General features: G+C 39.5%; 1 protein-coding gene across 4 annotated transcripts in view; it reads left to right on the top strand.

The window, feature by feature from the left end:
• The window catches only part of MRTFA (myocardin related transcription factor A), a 202588-nt gene that overhangs the window by 88067 nt on the left and 91725 nt on the right, over nucleotides 1-22796 (top strand). Inside the window, exon 1 of one of the 4 annotated variants that reach the window (XM_067010252.1) lies at nucleotides 9376-9663. The exons of 2 other annotated variants lie outside the window; for them this stretch is intronic. In XM_067010252.1, coding sequence (XP_066866353.1) covers nucleotides 9618-9663 — 46 coding nt within the window. In that variant the 5' untranslated portion in view covers nucleotides 9376-9617. Of the gene's footprint in view, nucleotides 1-9375; nucleotides 9664-22796 lie in introns of those variants that run through there. One more of the 4 variants, XM_067010251.1, reaches the window with a different exon arrangement.

Genomic DNA, 22796 nt, shown 5'->3' with positions numbered 1-22796 from the left:
TTAAACATCTCTTCTTATACATACTAGCCATTTGGATTTCTTTTGTGAAATGCCTAGTGACATTTTTTGCCTATTTTTTCTACTAAAGAACTAATAGGAGTTCTTTGATATATTCTGAATACTAGTTTGTTGTTGCTTAAATGTGTTACAGATATCTTCTCACACTCTGTGATTTATCTTTTTCATTCTCTTTATGGTATCTTTTAATTAAGGATTTCTAATTAGTTAGTGAGTTTTGTATCTTAATTTTTTGTATGGGGGTAAGGTAAGGCCCAACCTGATTTTTTTTTTTTCCAAATGGATTCTTATTTATTTATTTATGTTTTAAAAATTATTTATTTATTTATTTTAGTCTGTGTTGGGTCTTCATTGCTTCATGTGGGCTTTCTCCAGTTGCTGCGAGCCGGGGCTAATCTTTGTGGTGGTGTGCGGGCTTCTCATTGCGGTGACTTCTCGTTGCAGAACACAGGCTCTAGGCACGCGGTCTTCAGTAGTTGTGGCATGTGGGCTCAGTAGTTGTGGCTCATGGGCTCTAGAGCGCAGGCTCAGTAGTGGCGCATGGGCTTAGTTGCTCCATGGCATGTGGGATCTTCCTGGACCAGGGCTCGAACCCGTGTCCCCTGCATTGGCAGGCAGATTCTTAACCACTGTGCCACCAGGCAAGTCCCGGATTCTTATTTATTGAAAATAATCTTCTTTCCCACTGATCAGCAGAGCTCCTTTCATGTATCAGGGACTTGCCTATGTGTGAGTGTGTTTCTGAGCTCCTGTTTGTTTCCACTGGTCTGTGTGTCTGTGCTTGTACCAATACCTCAGTCTTGATTCTGGTAACAGTAGTTAGTCCTGTTCTATGGGAGAAGTAAGTCTTTTCCTTTTCCAAGAGTCTTTTTCTTGCCTTATTCTGGGCCCTTTGCATTTCCATATTAATTTTAAAATCACTGTGGGATTTTGATTGGAATTGCATTAAATCTACAAACTCATTTGGAGAGAATGAGCGTCTTTAGAATATTGTGCTACAAATGTGGTACTTTTCTCCATTTATTTAAGAACTTATTATTATTATTATTATTATTTGGCTGTACCCACAGCTTGTGGGATCTTAGTTCTCTGACCAGGGATTGAACCCCTGCCCCCTGTGTTGGAAACACAGAGTCTTAACCACTGGACCACCAGGGAATTTCCTCTCCATTTATTTAGATTTTCTAAATCTCCCAGTGAGGTTTTATAATTTTCTGTGTGGTGGTTTTACATATCTTTTTTTAGATTTATTTTCAGAGATTTCATAAGTTTTAATGCTATTATGGTATCTTTTTAAGTTTTTTCACTTTCTAACTGTTGTTGCTGATCCCAAATATTTTTCTGGAGGAAGTAACAGATGCAATTTGTATGTGTCTGTTATCTGCTTTGCTGGGTGGGATGGGAAGAATTATGTAAAGAGAAATGAACAGGACAGAATGTTCATTTCGACATAACTCGTTCCCCTTTCATAGGTTTTTCTCCTTTGTGTAAAATTTGGGAAGTACTCATTTGTTTTCCATATGTGTAGCCTGTGGAAGTAAGGGCAGATACTGTATTTTTTTTTCCTGTAAGAGTACACTGTATCCTTTCATGCTTTAGTGTTGCACAGGAAGTACTAATTAACTGCTGCGAGGAGTAAAAATTTTGTGAGTGGGCAGTTACTGATCCAAATTACATTATTTTCTTGGGGAAAGGAAAGATTTGTTACTTAACGTTCGTCAGGAAGCCTGGTTGTCATGGGTTTTTTAGATTAGCCAATGTGAAAATGCCCAAATTTTAAGCATGCTAGTTCATTAAGCAGTTCTGCTTAAAATGTGATGTAGAGAATTTCATAACCTATTTCATCTCAGTACTGAGAGATAATCAATTTCCCATTCTTGAGTATTCATCAAATGTTGTGCTAGGGGGCTTCCCTGGTGGCGCAGTGGTTGAGAGTCCGCCTGCCGATGCAGGGGACACGGGTTCGTGCCCCGGTCCGGGAGGATCCCACATGCCACGGAGCGGCTGGGCCTGTGAGCCATGGCCACTGAGCCTGCGCGTCCGGAGCCTGTGCTCCGCAACGGGAGAGGCCACAGCAGTGAGAGGCCCGCGTACCGCAAAAAAAAAAAAAAAAAAGTTGTGCTAGGCTCCTGGAGAACAGATACCAGATAGAATCTCCCCCTTAAACAAACAAACAAACAACACACACACAAATAACTCCCGACTCCCAGAAAAAAATCTTATTAGCACATGGTTTATTTCCCGCTAGTTTTCTTCCAAATGTATGTTTTAAAAATAACTGAGTTAATACTATAGACTCAATTGTGTGTCCTGCTTTTTTTCACTTAGCACTGGAGCTTAAGATTTTTTAGTCGTTGAAATACTTCTTATAAGTAGCCTTTTAATATGTGTAGAACTTCCATTTTGTGCCATCATTTATTTCATTTCCCCACTGATTGGACGTTTGAATCATTTTCTGTTTTTCACACTTACACTAATATTTGGATGAACATTTTAAAAGCCTTTTCTGCATTTTAGGTTATTGAGGTCCTCAGAAGTGACAATATTGGCTTAAAGAATTTGACCGTTTTAACATTGAGAAAATTTATTCAGTGACTGTCGAGCACCATCAGTACCCCAAGTATTGGAGAGACAGTAGGGAACAAGACAGATAAGGTTCTCATTGTCATGGAGTTTACAGTTAGTGAAAGACAGAAAGATTAAACAAAGAGTTACACAAGCCAGTTCATAGTTACAAATTTTGGTAAGTGCTTAGAGGGAAGAAAAAGCACAAGATGTTAAACAGATTAGCAAATCTCATTGTGATGGTTCTAATTTAGGTGTGTGGGGAGGCAAGGAGGTTGGTCAGGAAAGGCCTCTTTGAGGGAGAGACGTTTAGGCTGATAGCCAAAGCACAAGTAGTGAGCGCTTGGCTCAACAAAGCAAAGAGGGCATAGCCTATGTTCAGAGTGGGGAGAGGAGGAGGTGGGGAAAGGGGTCTGGGACAGGCAAGGAAGGGTTCACTGGGGAAAACTTGGCACAGAAGAGCTAAAAGAATATCATTCTGTCAGTGGAGAGAGTGAGAGAGAAAGTGATGTGAAATAAGTAGATACTTAGGGGCCAGATCACACAAGCCTTTGTAGGCCTTGTTAACAATTGAAGTTCTTGAGAAATACATTGTCCCATTCCATTCCAGAGTGGCCCACCAATTTACAATTATGTCAAACCTGTTGGAGTGCCAGTTTCACTTACTAACATTGATAGTCTTATTTGTGAAGGACTTTGATGATGTGATCATTGATATGTTTTCATTTCAGTTCGTATTTCTTTGATGATTAGTGAGGAATAATCTTTCCCCAAATGTTTGTAGTTGTTTAATTTTTTTTTTTTTTTTTTTGCGGTACACGGGCCTCTCACTGTTGTGGCCTCTCCCGTTGCGGAGCACAGGCTCCGGACGCGCAGGCTCGGCGGCCATGGCTCACGGGCCCAGCCGCTCCGTGGCATGTGGGATCCTCCCGGACCGGGGCACGAACCCGTGTCCCCTGCATCGGCAGGTGGACTCAACCACTGCGCCACCAGGGAAGCCCTGTTTCATCATTTTTGACCATTCAGTTCATTTCCTTTCTCACTAAAATACCATTTTTAAGGTTCTTCCACAAGTACTCAAGTAACAGACAGGGAACCACTTGTCAGGAATTTAAAGAAGAGTTTCTGACATGTCTCTCATCTTAGTTCTCTGGATAAGGGGCTGGATTAGGTCAAGACTGGGTTTCTTTTGCCTGTGTTATTTTACGATTCATGGGTATACAGGTGTGTGGAGCTGGGAATTGGAAAAGAAACTGATGAACTCTGGTGACTGTTTTTCTTAAGAGCCAGCTCACATCATCCTTCCCCTAAGAAACAATCCAAGTCTCTGGTAACCAGAACCAATTGCTGCTTCTTTTACGTTTGTTTAGCTCATTGTTTGTACTCTTACTTAGCACTTCATGTCTTCTGTTTCAAATTGTTGATTAGAGATTTTCTACCTTACTTCATTATGAGGCCCTTGAGGACAGAGGCAGTGGCAGTCAGGTTCATTGTTGTCTTTGTGCCCCCACTGGCGTTGATACCGTGCAGAATGATGATGTTTCAGACGTGCCTAATGAATGAGCTGGCTGTTTAAGTTTATGGCGATCATAGCCCCTAACATAGACTGTCGGTCGTTTGGAAAGTTAGCTGGAGGTACAGCCTTCGTCTGTCCTGAGGCTGAGGAATAGCATACCTATGGTAATGTGTGAGCCTCCCAGGTTTGCAGGTCTTGACTGGGTTTCTCATCAATAGTAGGTTGTGTTCACAGGAAGTGAAAACTGCCCAGGACCTGTAACAACTTGTCTGGATGTTGGGTTTTGTTATCTTTTGGGTATTTTCACTTTGCCCAATACCAGTTGTCTGGGGGAGAGACTTAACTGGTTGGAGCCTTTAAAATTTCTATATGATGATTAGATCTTTGCAGAGCTGAACCTCAGGAAACTCCTGCATGTACTTGTGAGAACCCAAATCAGAAGTGGACATAGGAACAAGATTACATTTCTGTGTTCTGAAATCCCACAGAGATCACAAAAAGGCATTCTTAATTTTGTATACCTGTGTATATTACATTCCATCCTAGGAATTGATATCATTGGTTAGTGAAGCTGACAGCTTTCAGTGCTTAAAAGGATTGCTTAGTTTGTTAGGTGAGCCAGGTGCTCTGTTTCTCTGGTTTCTCCTACTCATCCCCTACAATTTGGGCATTTTCATTGTCATTAGCACTTAATATTCCTGAGGTTATTATTGTGGATGTCCATTTTTATGTTAACCCTATACCTCAGTACTGTGGATAATTTGAGTCTTCCTCATGTAGTTTTCTAAATAATAACATTGGCATGTGTTCTAATGAAAACTGTAGCAGACTACCTGCCTTTTCTGGGTAGGTAAGGATTCTTTTGTTGTTATGAACTTTTCCCATGCTGTTAGAATTTTCTGAGATAGAGCTTTTCATTCCATTTGGCATACATTTATGAATGCTGTCACTTGTTAAACACTGTGTGAGCTCTGTTAATACAGAGGCATTAAACCATGTGGTAAAGAGCAGTAATAGAGTTGGGAACAGGTTCTGAGGGATCATAAATGAGGGGTATTTAGCATATCCATGGAGGGTGTGATCAGGGAGGCTTTCTGGAGAAGGCAGCACTTAAACTGAGTTGTGAAGGAGGAACAAGAGTCATTTGGTAACAAGGATGATTTTTAATCGAGGCAAGGCTGGAGAGAAGGAGCACAGTTAAGAAGCTACTGCTGAAGTACACACTACCACCTATAAAATATTCTGGTGAAAAACTTGAACCTGAATGAGGTCATGACTCTGTATGAGTCTGACTCCTAACTTACTGGAAATAAAGGGGATGGAGCAATATTAAATGGCACCTTTGGGATGCAGTTTAGCAAAATTCAAAGTGTGGGGAAACAGTCTGGTTATTTTCAACAAATAAACTACAAGAAAAGAAAAGAGGAAGTAGAAATCTATAGATTAAAAGAGCTTTAAGAGGGAATTCCCCGGCAGTCCAGTGGTTAGGACTCCATGCTTCTAATGCCCAGGGCCCGAGGTCGATCCCTCGTTGGGAACTAAGATCCTGCAAGCTGCGTGGCATGGCCAAAAAAAAACAAAAACAAAAACAAAAACAAAAAACAAGAGAGAGAGAGAGAGATACATTAATGAAATGCAGTATGTTGTCCCTGTTGGACTCTGATTTGAATAAATCATCTATAAAAAAATTTATGAGACAGGAGGGAACATTTGAACATCACTAGATAATTGATGATATTGAGGAATTTTTAAAAAAATTTAGGTGTGGTAGTGGTATTGTAGTTATGTTAAGAAAATAGTTCTTATCTTCTGGGTTTACAGAATAAAGGTGAAATTAGGTGATGCCTAGAATTTGCTCCAGAGTGATCCGGTATTGGCTGGGTGCTGGGGGAAAAAGGCATGTATTGATAACTTTTGAAGCTAAGTGATGGGGTACATAAGCTGCTTATTATGCCTTTCGTTCTACCTTTGTGTATGTTTGAACTTTTCTATAATGTTTTTATCGATAAAAAGCTGTTACTGTACTCCAGGCAAGAAATATTAGGGACCTAAAATAAAGCACTGGTTGTAGGGGTGGAACAAAATGGATGGATTTGAGAAATAAGTTATAATTAGTTAAACTTAGATGTTTGGGGCTGAAGGGAGGGGAGTCTAAGTTTATGGTTTAGGACCTGAGTACTGTTACCTAAGTTAGGGCGAATGGAAGCAATGTATCTTGAGGGGTTGGTGCAAAACAATGATATTGGAAAGTTTGCTTTTGTACGTGCTGAGTTTAGGTTAGCCAAGCCACGTAGAGATGCGTAGTTGGTAGCGTACAGGTAAAGGTAGGGCTTGATATGGATCAGTATATAGGTGGTGGTTAACCTTAAGAAAGGCTGAGGTTGCCCAGGGAGAATATGTACACGAGGAAGGAGGAAGGGAAAGGGGTGCTCCTGAGAGGGGCAGAGAAAGGGGAGCCATTTAGAATTCTGAGAGGAAAGGTCAGAGAGGTAGAAAAGTAGGATTTTTAAAGGAAGTCAAGGAAAGGGGAAATTTTAAAAAGAGTATGGAAACCGCGACAAATCCAGTAGGAAGGTCCAGTAGGATAAGAACTTGTCTAGTTCCTCTTGATTATGAACATTAAAGGCCTTTGGGGAGCCAGTGGTGGGTGGGAAAGCTTTATGAATAAACTACATTGCTATAGTGCAGTTATTAAGTCCCTTTAGAATGGATTAATAGACTGTAGATCATATTAAATTTTTGTTAATTAGCTAGAGAGTTATGATTAAGAGCAAAAGAGCTTTTATTTTATTGGGAATTAAGATCATTACTCTTCATTTCCCTGGTTCCATCAACTTGAAAATCATGTTCACGTGTGCAGAGACCTTTTCAAAGTTTACTTTAGTTCTCTTTCTACGAAATTTTGCTAATTTGCACAAAAATTTGTGGATTGAAGCTGCCATAGGAGTTCAGACTTTTAGAATTGTTAAACCTGTTTTAAAACCAGTTTTCACGTTGAGTCTGATGCTGTGCTGATACTCTTCAGGGTGAATGCAAAATCCTAGCAGTAGGCAGGTTATGTTGCTTATTGTTCTTTTTTTTTTAAGATTAATTTTTTTGATTTCTGTTTTAAAAATTGTTTTCTTTTTATTTAGCTCCTTTTATCCAAAAGTGCAGATGAAATAATGGGTGTGGAGTTGCTGTGAAAAAGTTAAACAAATCCGTTGAAATGTGATGCGTTACTGTTACTACCACCACGTGACAGTACCGCATCTCTGTCGGGCTGGAATATTGACAGGTGACTTTCCGAGCACTCTTCTACAGCAAACAGAAAAGTCTTGGCAGAAGGGAAACAGCCCTCTGCCCTTCCTACCATCTTCTTTGCAGGAATCTTATAATTTGTATTTATTTTCCTGTAAGTACAGAACTGTGAGAACTTGTTTCACTTGAAAAACCCTCACACAGCAAATTGTCCAGCCCACATATGGACAAAGGAATGACTCAAGCATTTAGGGATTCTTTTCCTCTAGTTAGTAACCTCTGACCAGACTATCATGTAGCCTGAGAGTTGAAATTTACCCGTTTTCATAAGATGGTTTGAGAGCTTGGTTGTGAGAAGGGGCCAGTGAGAATGCTTCTCTCTTCCCAGAGCAGCATTTAGCCCACACCGGCTGCCACTCCGTTGCTTGTTGAGTCATTCCCACAGTTCTATATAGAGCTTTTCTGGCTTTTCTCTTAAACATGATGTTCTTGGAGTGAGAAAGAAAGGAAGTTTTTTCTCCTCCACAGAATCTCCCCCACCGCAAATCTGCATTGCTTTCTCTTTTCTAATAACAGAATATTGCCGTCAATCATTCTGAGACTACTTTCTCTTTTAAGACCTCTAAGCGCTTTTCATTTATCATTTGTGTGACTACGTGAGCATTAAGGCATTTGCTGGGCTGAGTTTGCCCAGTAGGCTTTCAAGATACAGGCTGTCACCCAGAAAAAACCGAGGCATTCTAGCTAAACATACCAAAAATGGATTTCTAGTTTTCAGCTATTTAAAAGTCAATCAGGGACTTCCCTGTTGGCGCAGTGGTTAAGAATCCGCCTGCCAATGCAGGGGACATGGGTTTGAGCCCTGGTCCGGGAAGATCCCACATGCTATGGAGCAGCTGAGCCTATGTGCCACAACTACTGAGCCTGCACTCTAGAGCCCGCGAGCCACAACTACTGAGCCTGCACGCCTAGAGCCCGTGCTCCACAACAAGAGTAGTCACTGCAATGAGAAACCCGCGTACTGCAACAAAGAGTAGCCCCCACTCACTGCAACTAGAGAAAGCCCGCGCACAGCAACGAAGAGCCAACGTAGCACACACCCCCCCCCAAAAAGAAGAAAGTCAATCAGATATGCTGAAAGGCATCTTAATATCCTTATTACGAATATCAGTAAAAAGTACTGTGAAGGGAAGAAATGAGTTTTTAATTTTGGATAAATGGAAATTGCTATAATTTGAAAAGATTTTAGTTTCTTTTTGTTTTTGCGATGAAAGATTAAAATGCCCATATTTGTTTTTATTCAGAAGATCCTGCTCTGTGCTAGTGGAAAAAGGATTGAAGTTTCTTTATGAGGAAAGGGGAATTCTTATCTCTATAACCGTCCTCTTATGTGTTCCAAATGTCCAGCAAGATCATAAAGCATTTTAGAAAAGTCAATAACATCAGTAAGCTGTCTATTCACAGATCCCGTGTCTTACACAGGCACAGGTAAGGAGCTCTTTTAGGGGTTTGGCAGATCTGAAAGACAGATTATAGCTCTGGAATGTATTCAGATGACTTTTTGAAACAGATATTTTAATTGGAGAGGGAGTGGAGAAAATATCTGTGCTTCTGTAGTTAAAACATTCAACTTCCTTAGCCTGTTATCTATAAATACCACAGATGAAAAAGCCGTTAGAACGCTTTTTCAGAAAACGAACTCACCAGTACATATTTATTTGTGTGTATGTGTTTATATATGCCTGATCCCATCCCACCTCCCATTAATGGGTCAGTAATTGGGCTTGTGTCTTTCACAAGATTGAGCTGTTTGGATTATGTTTAATCTGTTGCTCTAAACAGCATTAGCAGCAGAGTCCCTCATACTAAGGTTTTGAACAAAACACTCGTCTTCTCTTCTTGAAGAGAGAGGGGGAAAAAAGCAGTTGATCTCTTTTCTGAAGGTCTTTCTGTCCGTCTCTCCCCTCCCCCCAGAGACGAATAGCAAGGGGAGGAGCTCACTCACTGTTCTAACCACACATCGTATGTCTTAACTTGAGTGCTTTTTGGTTTCCTGTCGGCAGTAAATCAACTCTGTGCCATCTTGACTTGTGTGAAGGGTGGATAAATTGGTAACTGCACTCAGAAGGGGAGTGAGTTCTCACAGTCTGATTTGGGCATAAGGCATGAGACTGAATTTATGAAAGCTTCAGTAGCCTCTGAAGACAACATCTTTCTTCTGCGACTTTGAGTTTTTTTCATTATATTTGTGGGCTCTTGTTTCTGAGAAGAACCTGTCATGACGCTACTGGAACCTGAGATGTTAATGATGGCTGTACAGTCCGGTAATTCCCATATTTCCTGCAAATGCTGTTTGCCACAGGTTTCTTAAAAAACATTGGGCATATTTGTACTAGGGTTGGATGGAGATGGGGAGGAAGATAGAGGGAGGGTAAATATAAATTGTCCAGTAAATGTACTGCATTTTCAGGTTTTTATTGTAAAAAATATTAATAATTTTTTCCTGATTGCAAATTCTAGATCTTCAGACATAGCTTTGAATTAGATGCTTACCGATCTTAAGATTGTTCAGTGAGGAGACATGTGAGAAAAAACTACTTGTCTTCTTTAATCAAGTATTTTGTTATTGTCCGTGGTGCTGCTTTTAATGAGGGGTAATTAAATTGCTTTTGCTGTTTTTATACAGTACTGTCTTTAATCACTAATCTACACTCTTCTTTAAATGACTCTTTGTGAAAGCGTGTCTTAAAATTTTTCCTTAGCTGTTCTTCTCTTTTGTGGCAAATCTTTTATTTGTATCATCTTTTGGTTCTTTGGAAATGCTCTTGATAACATGTAGGATTGGGACTCTAAGTTTTGGAGATGAGGAAGTTAGAGCAAGGAGGCAGCCAGTCAACAGAAGGAATGCAGGATTTTTGAAATTCTATCTCTTAAAAACAGTTTTCCCAATTTAAAAGTATCTTTTAAAACATTTTTAAAATCCCAGTTTGTTTTTAATGATTTCTTTTAGTGTTCTTAAACTTGTAAGTTAGTTATCTAAAAATAGGGAATGTTCTTTTGTTATTTTTAGACTTCTGCTAAAATGTAGTCTGTAGTGTTTTCCTGTTTCAGAGAATATCTTGAAAGATTCATACAAGTGGCATTTGGGGACCTCTTCCCATCCACTGGCCTTCACTCAAAGGAAAATTAGACTCCTTGGTGCTGGCAGATACTGTCTCAGGCAGAACTGGTCTCACTGTTCTCCTCAGGGAGCGCTTAGATAGTATGTTGAAAGACACAGATATCCATCTGAAGACACAATCAGATGCTATCACATTACACTTCATGGACAGGGTATGGACAAAAAGGAAAGATATTGCTACTGTTTTGTTTTTTCTGTTTTTACAAATAAGATCATGATGAGTCATTTATTAGTTGAGTCTTTCTGTTCATGTATGCTCTGCATTCCAGGTTCCTTTCCTTTTCCTCCCACAGATCTTTTGAGCTTTGTGTTCTAAACAAGATAGTATGCTTATCTGAATGTTTCCCATCTGTCTTTGATGAAATAGTTCCCAGTTAAAATGACTCAGATTTTTTTTTTTTTCCCTGTTCTGTATCCTGGTTCTCTGCTGTATGTGGACAAGTGCATATTTTATTTTAGAAAGTAGAAGTTAGCATTTGGACTCTCTCTCCCTTCTTTGATCATCTTGTTACTTACAGATAATCTCAGTCCAGTAACTTTTCTTAATAAAGGTTAAAAGATTGCTTCTCTCTGAGCTGGGGGTCTCACTGTTCCTAGCTGGATAAGGGAAAGGGACTTACTTAATATTTTCTTGTCTTGCCTAAGAGCTGTTTTTCTTGTGACATATGTTGGGTAGGGCTAGCCACCCATCTGTTGGACCAGCTACTTCATAAAACTTTTAAAGGATAATAGTATGTAAGACAAGTATGGATGAAATTGACAGGGGTGTTGGATACAGGTTGAATGAAAGGTCTGCAGAGAATAGCATGTCTGTGGACCTTTTTCTTTTGCATATGTTCATAAAAGTAGGGAAACTGGGTATAGAAAGGAGTAATAGCAAACTGATTGCTCTAGTACTTGTGGTTCCTAAATGTTCAAAAACCTTAGTACTGTGTAGCTTTGTAAAATTGTTACTGTTTTCTTCTGAAGCTGTAACTATTATACTGGATTGTAATAGTAAATAATAGGTGTATCTATGATAGGAAATGAAAAAGCATCTCTTACGAAACTTTAATTTTAAAAAAAGCCTATCATTCTTTCTATAAAGTCAAGACATTTAGACTATGTGAGCTGTAGGTTTTCCAGCAATATAGTATTTGGATTTCCATGAATATATGCTTTATAGGTGAAACTACTATTTAATGAAATGTTTAAAGTAATGAAACTCCTTTGACAAGATTCAAGATATAAGGTTTTCACCCTAAATTAAACTTTAAGATACTGAATGTTACGGCAGAGTTCCAGGATATATTGTGTTTTCATTTAGTATTTGAAGCTTGGAGATTTTTGGTGAGGCATATTTGCATGAGGAGACTTTCATCTTCCTCACTGCTGGTGGTCTGTTTCTGACCCTTTGAGATTCAGTACAGATGCTGCCTTTCTGGAAACCTCTCTCGATAGAGTCAGCCCTTCCTTCTCTCTGTTCCTGCAGCACCACCTTTACAATGTAGACTAATTATCATTTTTCATGTCTTCCTAATTAGATTATTAGCTTCTCAAAGGCTGTATATTCATCCATATATTGGCTCCTGACATTGGCACATGGTAGACACTCAGTATGTATTTTCTTTTTATGTATGTATATATGTATGTATGTATGTCTGTCTGCATTGGGTCTTTGTTGCTGTACGCGGGCTTCCTTTAGTTGCAGCAAGTGGTGGCTACTCTTCGTTGCGGTGCGCGGGCTTCTCATTGCGGTGGCTTCTCTTGTTGCGGAGCACGGGCTCTAGGCGCGCGGGCTTCAGTAGTTGTGGCACGCGGGCTTCAGTAGTTGTGGCACGCGGGCTCAGTAGTTGTGGCTTGCGGGCTCTAGAGCGCAGGCTCCGTAGTTGTGGCGCATGGGCTTAGTTGCTCCGTGGCATGTGGGATCTTCCTGGACCAGGGCTCGAACCCGTGTCCCTGCATTGGCAGGCAGATTCTTAACCACTGCGCCACCAGGGAAGCCCCATGTATTTTATTTTTTTAATGAATGAAGAAATCTGGTTTGGCATACTGACCCTAATAAATTGGCATAAGCACCCTAAATAAGATTTTATAAAAGTATTTTAAGATCTGTTGTTGTATTAAGACATGAATCCTCTATAACTTTCATCCTGTATCTTAGCCAGGCCTTGCCCTAAGCATGTGCTGTTGAAAGCACAGCTTTCAAAACTGAAGTTCTTCCGCATCTCAGGATGTGCAGTGTGCACTGTCTTCCTGCAATGGGTACTGCTAAATCCAAGTGTTCTGATCAAGTCACAGAGGATTAAAGCACCTGTCACCCCTGTGGAAACCTATCTAGATCATTGTGATTAGAAAACTAATTATCTGAGGTGGACATTTGGGATTTCTGAAGCTAAGACTAAGGGAATATTGGGGCACAGCACTGACTCTGGTTTGTTTTAGAACCAAGGAATGCCAGGGCTCAGCCCTTGACAACTAATATGTAAGGCTTTGACCAGGCAGGCCCTGTCCCTGCATCCAGCCAGTACAGTCTTCTTACTAGTTTATAACTGTACAACAGTGGATCGTAGTTCCTTTGTAGAGAAAAGGATTGAAGCAGTTTCCTAGGTATGTTTGGTCACAGGATACACACCTGATCTGGATGAGGCACGGTTAGGGAGTCGGCTTGTTTTTTCCGTCTCTCTTGTGTGCATATCTCTGCACACCCACCCACCCACGCACACACACAGACTCCATCTGCACCCTACACCCCCCTCCCTGCTCTTGTATAGGATATCTCTGGAAGGGCTGTCTCTTCTGTCCCATCCCCCAGCTCTCCTTAGGGAGAAGGGATGGAGAGCTGGGGGACTGGGACAGAAGAGACTTTTTGTTCCACAAAAGAATGGAGTTCTCTTTTAAGTTTATTATGATTATGGGATACCCCATAATTGTGAAAGAACATGTGGAGTACATATTACAACAGCATATAGAACACACAAGTCCATGGACGCATTATCCAACCTGAGAAATGCAGCACAGTGTACACTAAAGTCCTCCAATTACCCTCTTCGATTTGTCCCTTAGAAAACTGCTTTGTTAGTTTGCTTTTAACTGTTATATACCTTTTAAATTTTTTATGTGTGTACCCCATACATGCTACCATATAAAAGTGTTTCCTCGGTCCATTTACTCTCTCATTCCTTGATGTCTGTATACTTAATTCTTGCATATTTATTTAACTTCTGGTTCCCTAATCATTACAGTTTGCCTCTGACCTGTATATTTTATAATAGTATGGGTTAGAGAGAGAGGAGGAGTAATTCATAAAAATAAAGTTAAAGGAAGATGGTGGGCAGACAACTTTTGCCCTTTTAGGTGATACATTAATTCTTTAAGGAAGGGCCCCCTGTTTGGGTTCACATCACTCAGGGGTCTATAGCGCTAGTGAAAAACTCCAGAACCTTCAACAATAACTACCTTTTGGATCTACTAATACTCTAAATATTAATGTGGGCTTTAAAAAATGTTTTTGTTTACGTTCAAGAAATTTTAGAGCTTGAAGGAAACCTTAGGTGTTTTCTTGTCCTCTATTTAAGATGAGGAATTTGGCCCTTTGAGGTTAGTTAATTTCCTGAAGTCACATGATTAATTAGTGGAAGAGATGGAAGGAGAATTCATTTCCTTACTCCCATGACAGTGCTCTTTCTGCTATATCATACTTACAAAGAAACCATCAGAGACCTTTGATGTATGAGACTGTTTATAATTTCCCCCAGAGATCTTGGTTTCTTTGGGTTTTGCCTTGCAGGTTTCTCCCACTACTCAGAATAACTCACATCTTAAGAGGTGGAGATAAAAACCAGTGCCTGGGTGTCTACCTCCTGCCCCTGGGAAGTGGGGTCAGATGCTACAGGCTCTGTGGTTCCCTGGTTCCCTGGTGGACCTCCATCTTGCCCTGCCTTCTCTGGCCTGAGTGCTGATCTCATACTTTGATGATGATCTCAGAAGACAGGTAGGCAGACAAACAGATGTTGTCATCAGTATTCTGGATTACATCTTACTGCCCTTTCTCTGACTTATTAATTTATCTGGGGTCCCCTTAGAGTTAGGACCTAGATCAAAGGAATTTGAATTAGTCTGTCTGTCTCTTTCTTTCTTCCCTTTTGTTTCCTTTTGGATGAGGCAGGCTGTCAAGACCATGAACCACAGTTTTAGCTTTATTAAAACAGTGCCAAATTAAATAAAGATGAGTCTCATACAGTCTTGTTTTTTTTGGAACTTCACTTTTATGATTACCACATGCATTATTTTTGAAATGAATTTCTTTATAATAACAAGGGGGAAAAAAATTAAAAACCTCCCGCTCTGCCATCAACAACAAAAAACAACGTTCTCTGCCTTGCTGTCAACAAGCTAAAGGGCAGTATCAGGCTGAGCTCGTGTTGTTAGGGGTCTAGGGCATCCTTAATCTCACGGCAGCCACATAGTGGGGTGGTGGCAGCAGTCTAGTGAGAGTACAGAGGGCCTAGAAAAGAGGTATCTGTGGCAATTACATAGTGAAAATAAACTCAGTAGTGAAATTTTTATAGTGTATCATACTTCTAAAGTGTTTTTATGTATATTATCTTATTTGATCTTCCCAACAATTTTAAGGTATCTGTACCTTCAAATTTTGTAGGGTAGGAAACTGAGGCTTAGAGAGGCTTCAAGACACATAGTAAGAGATGGAATATATGTTTAAATTTAGGTTTTTTACTTGAAACACTACTTACTTATATGTTCCATCGTATCCCCTCCTCACTGAGAACCTGCCACTGGTTCTTATTGACAGAAAGAGCCCAAGTCCTTACAAGGCCCCACCCTGTAACTCTCAGACTACACTCCTCCTCCTCTTCCCTTGCTCCTTCTGTCCCAGCCGTGCCGGCCTCTCAGCTGACCCTGCACACCTTAGGCTGTGCTCCTGTTTCAGGGCTTTCCTACTTGGTATTCTTTCTGCTCGAGCACTCTTTGCTGGGTAGCCTCACGGCCTGCTCCCTCACCTCCTTCAGATCTTTGTTCCAATGTCACTTTCTCAGTTAGGCCTTCTCTGACCATCCTGTTTTTTAAAATTCTGCTTTTATTTTTCTTCATACCACTTACCATCTGACAGAATACAGTCATCCCTTGGTTTCTGTGGGGAAACCAAGGGACTACTTGGTTCCAGCCCACTCCCCACCCCCAATAACAAAATTAATGGGTGCTCAAGTCCCTTTTATAAAATGGTGTAGTATTTGCATATAACCTATGCACATCCTTCCGTATATTTTGAATCATCTCCAGATTACTTATAATACCTAATACAATGTATATGTTGTGTAAATAGTTGCCTGTGCAGCGCAGCAAATTAAAGTTTTGCTTTTTGGAACTTTCTGAAATTTTTTTTCCCCCAAATATTTTCAATCTGTGTTTGGTTGAATCCGTGGATGCAGAGTCTGTGGATATGCAGGACTGACTATATGTGATTTATTTGTTTGTTGGTTACTACTGTCTTTCCCTACAAGAAAATAAATACCTCAAAGTAGGGGCTTTTTCTCTTTTGTTTTTCTGCTGTGTTTCCAGTGCCTTCCAGGGTACCTGATGCATAGTATGCACTTAATAATAATTCTTGAGTAAATGATTTACCAAAAAATTTGGGATATGTTTTTGGAATATGTTTTAGGCAGGTATGTTCCTGAGAACATGCCTTTCAACTATTCTGTGTAGCATGCACTGCAGTAACTAGTGCATTGGAAAAGGTGTGGTCTGGGGACCTCTGGGCATCCCTGAGACCTTTCCAGTGGATGTGAGATGGAAGCTCTTTATATATTTATACTGAGGTGTTATTTGCCTTTTTTACTATTGTCCACTCATGAGTGTACTGTGTAGTTTTCCAGAGCTACATGGTGGTATATCTCAACAGATTGAATGCAGTATCATGTATGAAAATTCAGTTGTCTTAGTAAGTTGTATGTTAAACAGATTTGCAAAAATGGTAAAATGGCACTCTTTTTGCTTTTTTTTTGAAAATAATTATATGTTTTCATAAAAATATATATGTTAACGTATAGTGGGTTTATTGATATTTTTTAAAGAAATAATAAATATTTTAAATGCTTTCAGTTTTAATTTCTTATATGATAAGTAGTAATAGATATAACTTATATAAACAAAAGCTCTTTGAAATTATCAGTAACTATAAGAGGGTAAAGGAGTCCTGATGTCAAAAAGGTTGAGAAGAATAGGGGTATAGTGTTCAAGAGCATAGTCTTTGGAACCCAGGTTTCTTAGCTCTGCCACTACTACCAGCTCTGTGACCTTGGGCAAATTACTTAACCTCTCTGTGCCTGTTGGTTCATCTGTTTAAAAAAAAAGGTACTCGTATCAATACCACCCCCCCCAAAAAAAAAAAAAAAAAATCACCTCACTGGGCTTCCCTGGTGGCGCAGTGGTTGAGAATCCGCCTGCCGATGCAGGGAACACGGGTTCGTGCCCGGGTCCGGGAAGATCCCACATGCTGCGGAGCGGCTGGGCCTGTGAGCTGTGGCCGCTGAGCCTGCGCATCTGGAGCCTGTGCTCCGCAACGGGAGAGGCCACGACAGTGAGAGGCCCGCGTACCACAAAAAAAAAAAAAAAAAAAAAAAAAAAAATCAATACCAACCCCAAGAAGTTGTAAGTATTAAAAAACTTAATGTATGTAAAATGCTTGAACAGTTCCTGGTACATAATAAATGCTGTATGTTTGTTTTGGTTTTTTTTGCGGTACGCGGGCCTCTCACTGCTGTGGCCTCTCCCGTTGCGGAGCACAGGCTCCGGACGCGCAGGCTCAGCGGCCATGGGTCATGGGCCCAGCCGCTCCGCGGCATGTCGTATCTTCCCGGACGGGGGCACGAACTCATGTCCCCTGCATCAGCAGGCGGACTCTCAACCACTGTGCCACCAGGGAAACCCTCTAAAGATATTTTAAAAGGTATATATATATATATGTATATATATATGTGTGTGTGTGTGTGTGTGTGTGTGTGTGTGTGTGTGTGTGTGTGTGTGTGTGTGTGTGTATAAAAGTATGCTCATAGCAGTGTTTTTTTTAACATCTTTATTGGAGTATAATTGCTTTTCAATTTTGTGTTAGTTTTTGCTGTATAACAGAGTGAATCAGCTATATGTATACATATATCCCCAGCAGTATTCTTTATGATAGAAAAAACAGAAACAAACAGAAACAACCAATACTTTAGCAGTAGAGTATTGGTTAAATAACTTATGATATATTCATATAATTGGTACTAATGTAGTCATAAGGTTATTTAAAGATGTGGGAAAATGTTTACCATTTATCCATATAATCCTTAAAAAATGGCTCTAAGGATATACATCAGAATATTAATAGCTGTCTCTGAGTAGTGGGATTTCATAGTGGAGTTTTTTTTTCTTCCTTTGAGTTTTCCTGTATCTTTCTAATTTTCCATATTAAGCATATATTTGTTTTATTGAAATAAAGCTCATATTAAATAGGTGTGTGTGTACACGTAGGTAGTTGAAAGAGGCAGAAAATGGCTGGAAGTGGAGTGTCTTGGATCAGGAGCTAGAACTGTTGATTTGGGGACCTCTGCCGTCAAAGCGCTCCACTGACCGAACAGTGAATGATAAGGAGGCACTCCATCCCATTAGGCTGTTCCATCTGACCAGTCTAGTTTTCCTAAACTTCTTTTATATTTTTTGCCTTTGTTTCTATTTTGTAAGATTTATTGAAATTTATCTTTGCAGTGTTTGTATTAGGCCATGTTCTTGGCAGAGCTGCAGATCCTTCCCGTGCACGGTAACTTACTCTCAATTTGCTGAACCTTTCAGCAAAGTTTTTATGAACTAAAAACACACTAAGTTTTTTTGTTTGTTTTTGATGGGTAAGAAAAATCTGAGTTCTCTTAGGCATAAAATAATGGTGTTAGTATAAAATGTTTTAACTGTTTAAAAGTACCTTTCTGTAGTTTGTTCTTTGACTGTAGGGTAGGTGTGAAAATCCTCTTAACAGTCCATCTACTCTTTATCAGAAAGCCAAAATTCATATTGCCTCTTCTTTGCCTTGTAGATAGGAACTGAAGCACTTATATTGGAGAATTATATTCCTCAAATCAGTGCCACAAGACTAATTTATAAAATATTTGGCTGTGTAGAGTATTGAAAATTTATGGTGTTAACATTAAGTAGGCTATCCTAACAGATGCTATAACCTTGCTAACCCTTCTAACACCTTGCTACTCAAAGTGTGTTCCAAGAGCCAGCATCATCTGTATCACCTGGGAGCCTGTTAGGAATGCACGATCTCAGGCTCCACTTCAGACGTGCAATCAGAATCTTTATTTTCACAAGGTCCTCAGGTGCGTAGTAAAATTGAAGCGTGTTGTTCCAACAGATATTTTATTTTTATTGACTTTGTTTTGGAGGTGAACAGGTGAAAGAAATAAAGACGATCTGTTGGTGTATTTTTTTTTTTTTTTAAAGGAGCAAACTGTTGATACATAAAACACGCCCTGGACAGCTTTCCAAAGAATCATACTGAGTGAAAAAGCTAATCCGAAAAGGTTACATATATGATTCCATTTGTATAACGTTCTTTTTTTTATGTTATGTTTCAAACTATTTTTTATTAAGTATGACTAGGAATATAATTATACACACACACACACACATACACATAGTGTTTCTAAAAGAGTATTACCAAATTGCAAATATTAAAAACTCCTAAAACTGGCAAAAATAGCAAGCATTTATAACTATTTCAAACACATCATTGCAAAAAAAATTATTTGTGAAATTCACGTTTTTAAGGCACAAAGTAATTTAACTTTCAAAGATATGGGTTTTCCCAAGTAGCATTCAAAGATGTTTAAAGCTCTACTCCAAATCCCTTAAAAACGTATTGAAGAGACATATAAAATCAAGTCATGACATTAGGAGAACTATTGAACAGTGGGCTCCCCCAGCATTTTCCCTTAGGGAAAATAGGTAGATTACTTAAAATGATTTTTTCCATTAGGTATAGCAACGAATCAGTTTGAAATTACTGAGTACCCAGCATTGTAGCACGGAGGAATAATGTGTATAACATTCTTGAAATGACAAAATGATAGTTATTGAGAACAGATTGATGCCTCTTGGGGGCTGAGATGGGGTGATGCTGGGAGGAAAGTAATTGTGGCTATCAAAGGTCAACATGAGGGATCCTTGTAGTGATGGAATATTCTGTATCTTGACTGTATCAGTGTCAGTATCATGGTTGTAATGTTGCACTATAGTTTTGCAAGCTGTTATCATTGGGGCGGGAGCAGGGGGAACTGGGTGAAGGGTAAACCGGATCTCTGAATTATTTCTTACAACTGGGTGGGAATCTATAATCATCTCAAAATAAAAAGTTTAAGAAAACGCAGACAGTCTGGCATCTTTTCAAAAAGTTAAACAGATTTACCATATTACCCAGAAATTCTACTCCTAGGTGTATATGCGAGAAAACTGAAAACATCGCTCCACACAAAAACTTGTGCACAAATGTTCATAGCAGCATCAGCCAAAAGTGGAAACACCCCAAATGTCCATCACTTAATGAATGGATAAACAAAATGTAGTATATCCTTATAATGGAATATTATTCACCAATAAAAAGGAACGAAGTACTAAACTATTCTATAAAATGGATGAACCTTGAAAACACGCCAAGTGACAGAAGATAGACACAAAAGGCCACATATTGTATAATTCCATTTATATGAAATGTCCAGAATAGGCAAATCCATAGAGTCAGAAAGATTAATGGTTGCCAGGGCTTGGTGGTGGGGGGTAGGACAGTGATGGGGATTTCTTGGGGGGTAATGAAAATATTCTGGAGCTAGATAGTGGTGATGGTTGTACAACTTTGGGAATATTCTAAAAACTACTGAATTATAGACTTTGAATGGGTGAATTGAATAGAATGTGAATGATACCTTAATTTAAAAAAAAGTCTGAGGGGAACAATGCAACTTTCTCTAGAGTGACAGGTAGCCTATCAGTTGTTGCCTGGGGCCAGAAGCGGAAAGAGAAGTTAACTACAAAGGGGCATAAGAGCACTTGAGGGGGTGAAAATGTCCTGTATCTTGATTGTCACATTAGTTATGCAGGTGTATACATTTGTCAAAAGGCATTGAACTTGTATGCTTAAAATGGGTGAGTCTATCATATCTAGATTAAACTTTAGTAAAATTGATTTCAAAAACTTGTAAAATTATCTCTGATTGTTTTAAGCTTAAAGTTACCTTTACATTAAAACTCTCTCATCTTTATAAATACAAGGCTAACAACTGTTTAAAAAATTAACTTTGTGGACTCTGACTTCTATTGCTAATTTCTATCTCCCTTTTCCATCTAGTCAGTTTACAAAGTGAGATTAGATTGATCATTTTCAGTCAGACTGTACTCTTATGCTTTTGAACTATTGTGATTCTGTTGCTGTGCTTTTCAAAACCTATGAGTGGGTGTGATTATTCTAAAAATTTTTTTTAAAGTTTGTGGAACATTTTATGGGCTTTTGTTGCTTTTTTCCTTTTATGTACAACAGAAAAATGTTCCATTGGGTATAACAAATAAGATTGATTGCCTTTCACCTTCATACACTCTGGAGTACCCTGAGCTAATTTGGGCACCAGGAGATTGGAGTTAAAATTACTCTCAAAGGAAGTAAGCCAAAAGGAGGTAGCACTGCTAGGTAATGCTTAAAAAAATAAACAAAACACAACAAAACCCCAAGTGTGTGAACTTCTTTTCCACCCACATCACCTCTGTCTCCCTGATCTCTTGTCAGGAAGTGTGCCATATTACACAAAAACCTCCAAGGTTTGAGAACAGTTGTGGAAGATAATCTCTAAGTTAGCAAAACCAGCTATAGAGTATGGAATTCTAAGCAGATTTTATAAGAATTCCAGGAAAAATACAGAAATATATTTAAAATAAAATAATAGTAGCTAACACATTTAAAATGGGATTTACCATGTGCCAGTGTTCCAAGCTCCTTACATATATTAGCTCTTTTAATCTTTGCAATAACCATGTGAAATGGATGCTCTCATTATCCCATTTTACAGATGGTGAAGTTGAGGGGCAAAGTAGATAAAGGAATGTGTCCACACACCTGGTAAGTGGTAGAACTAAGATTGCACTCGGGTGGTCTGGCTTCAGAATCCATGCTCTTTACCACTACATTATATTGCTTTCTACGTGAACTTTTATCCCCCAATAAATATATAGTAGCTCTTGACAGGCTACCCAGCTTGTCTAGGATCCTTGTCCTGTTCTTAAATTACATAGTCTACCTTCTTTTTTACCCTCTTCCCTCCCTGCCTTATCCCCCACACCCCCAGAACACTATGACATAATTGTTAAACACGTTTCTAACTTTTTTCTCTTTTTGTATATCTGTATTAAATTTTCTTGTCCTAGATCTCCTCTCTACATAGGGATGACCTTTTCCCCTACATTTAACCCTACTTAGAAAGCCTTCATACAAGCCCTAACCTTTGCCTAGAAGCTTCCCTCTTTTTTTTTTTTTTTTTTTTTGCGGTTTGTGGGCCTCTCACTGCTGTGGCCTCTCCCGTTGCGGAGCACAGGCTCCAGACGCGCAGGCTCAGCGGCCACGGCTCACGGGCCCAGCCGCTCCGCGGCATGTGGGATTTTCCCGGACGGGGGCACGGACCCGCGTTCCCTGCATCGGCAGGCGGACTCTCAACCACTGCGCCACCAGGGAAGCCCAGCGTCCCTCTTTTTACCAGTGCTTCTTGTACCTGTTCACGAGGATTAGAAAGGACGCTATTTTGAATTGCAGTGTAGCAAGATTTCTGACTCAACACCCATGGCCCAAACCAGCTTCATATGTTTGAAACTAAGCAAAACCTCCGGAGTGTGTTGCCATAAACGTGCATTAGGAATATTTTCCGATGTTGCAAATAGTTTCTGTGGGTAGGAAATAAATTTAAATCTGTATAACTTTAGAGTAGGAACATTTTCTGTGTGAAGGTCCTTGCTGACTCTGGTAAGAAAAAAAAGGTCCCCTTGCCTCCTTCCCCCTTTTCTTCTGAGCTCTGTAGTATAGAGCTTTCAGAACATCCTAACAGCTGAATCTTATATCTGCTAAGTCAGTCCAGATGTTTTAAATAATCTCCCATTAGTTTTATGCTAAAGATCCCCTTGTAGCTTGGCTTTTGGTCAACTGACTTAGTGTTACTAAATTTATATTTAATCCCAACTAAGGTGGTTAGTATGAATGTTTTTAGA

Source organism: Kogia breviceps, chromosome 12, assembly GCF_026419965.1.
Source record: "Kogia breviceps isolate mKogBre1 chromosome 12, mKogBre1 haplotype 1, whole genome shotgun sequence".
NCBI classification, from domain to species: domain Eukaryota; kingdom Metazoa; phylum Chordata; class Mammalia; order Artiodactyla; family Physeteridae; genus Kogia; species Kogia breviceps.
The sequence above is the reverse complement of the archived record's forward strand: the minus strand, read 5'-3'. Positions and strand labels throughout refer to the sequence as shown.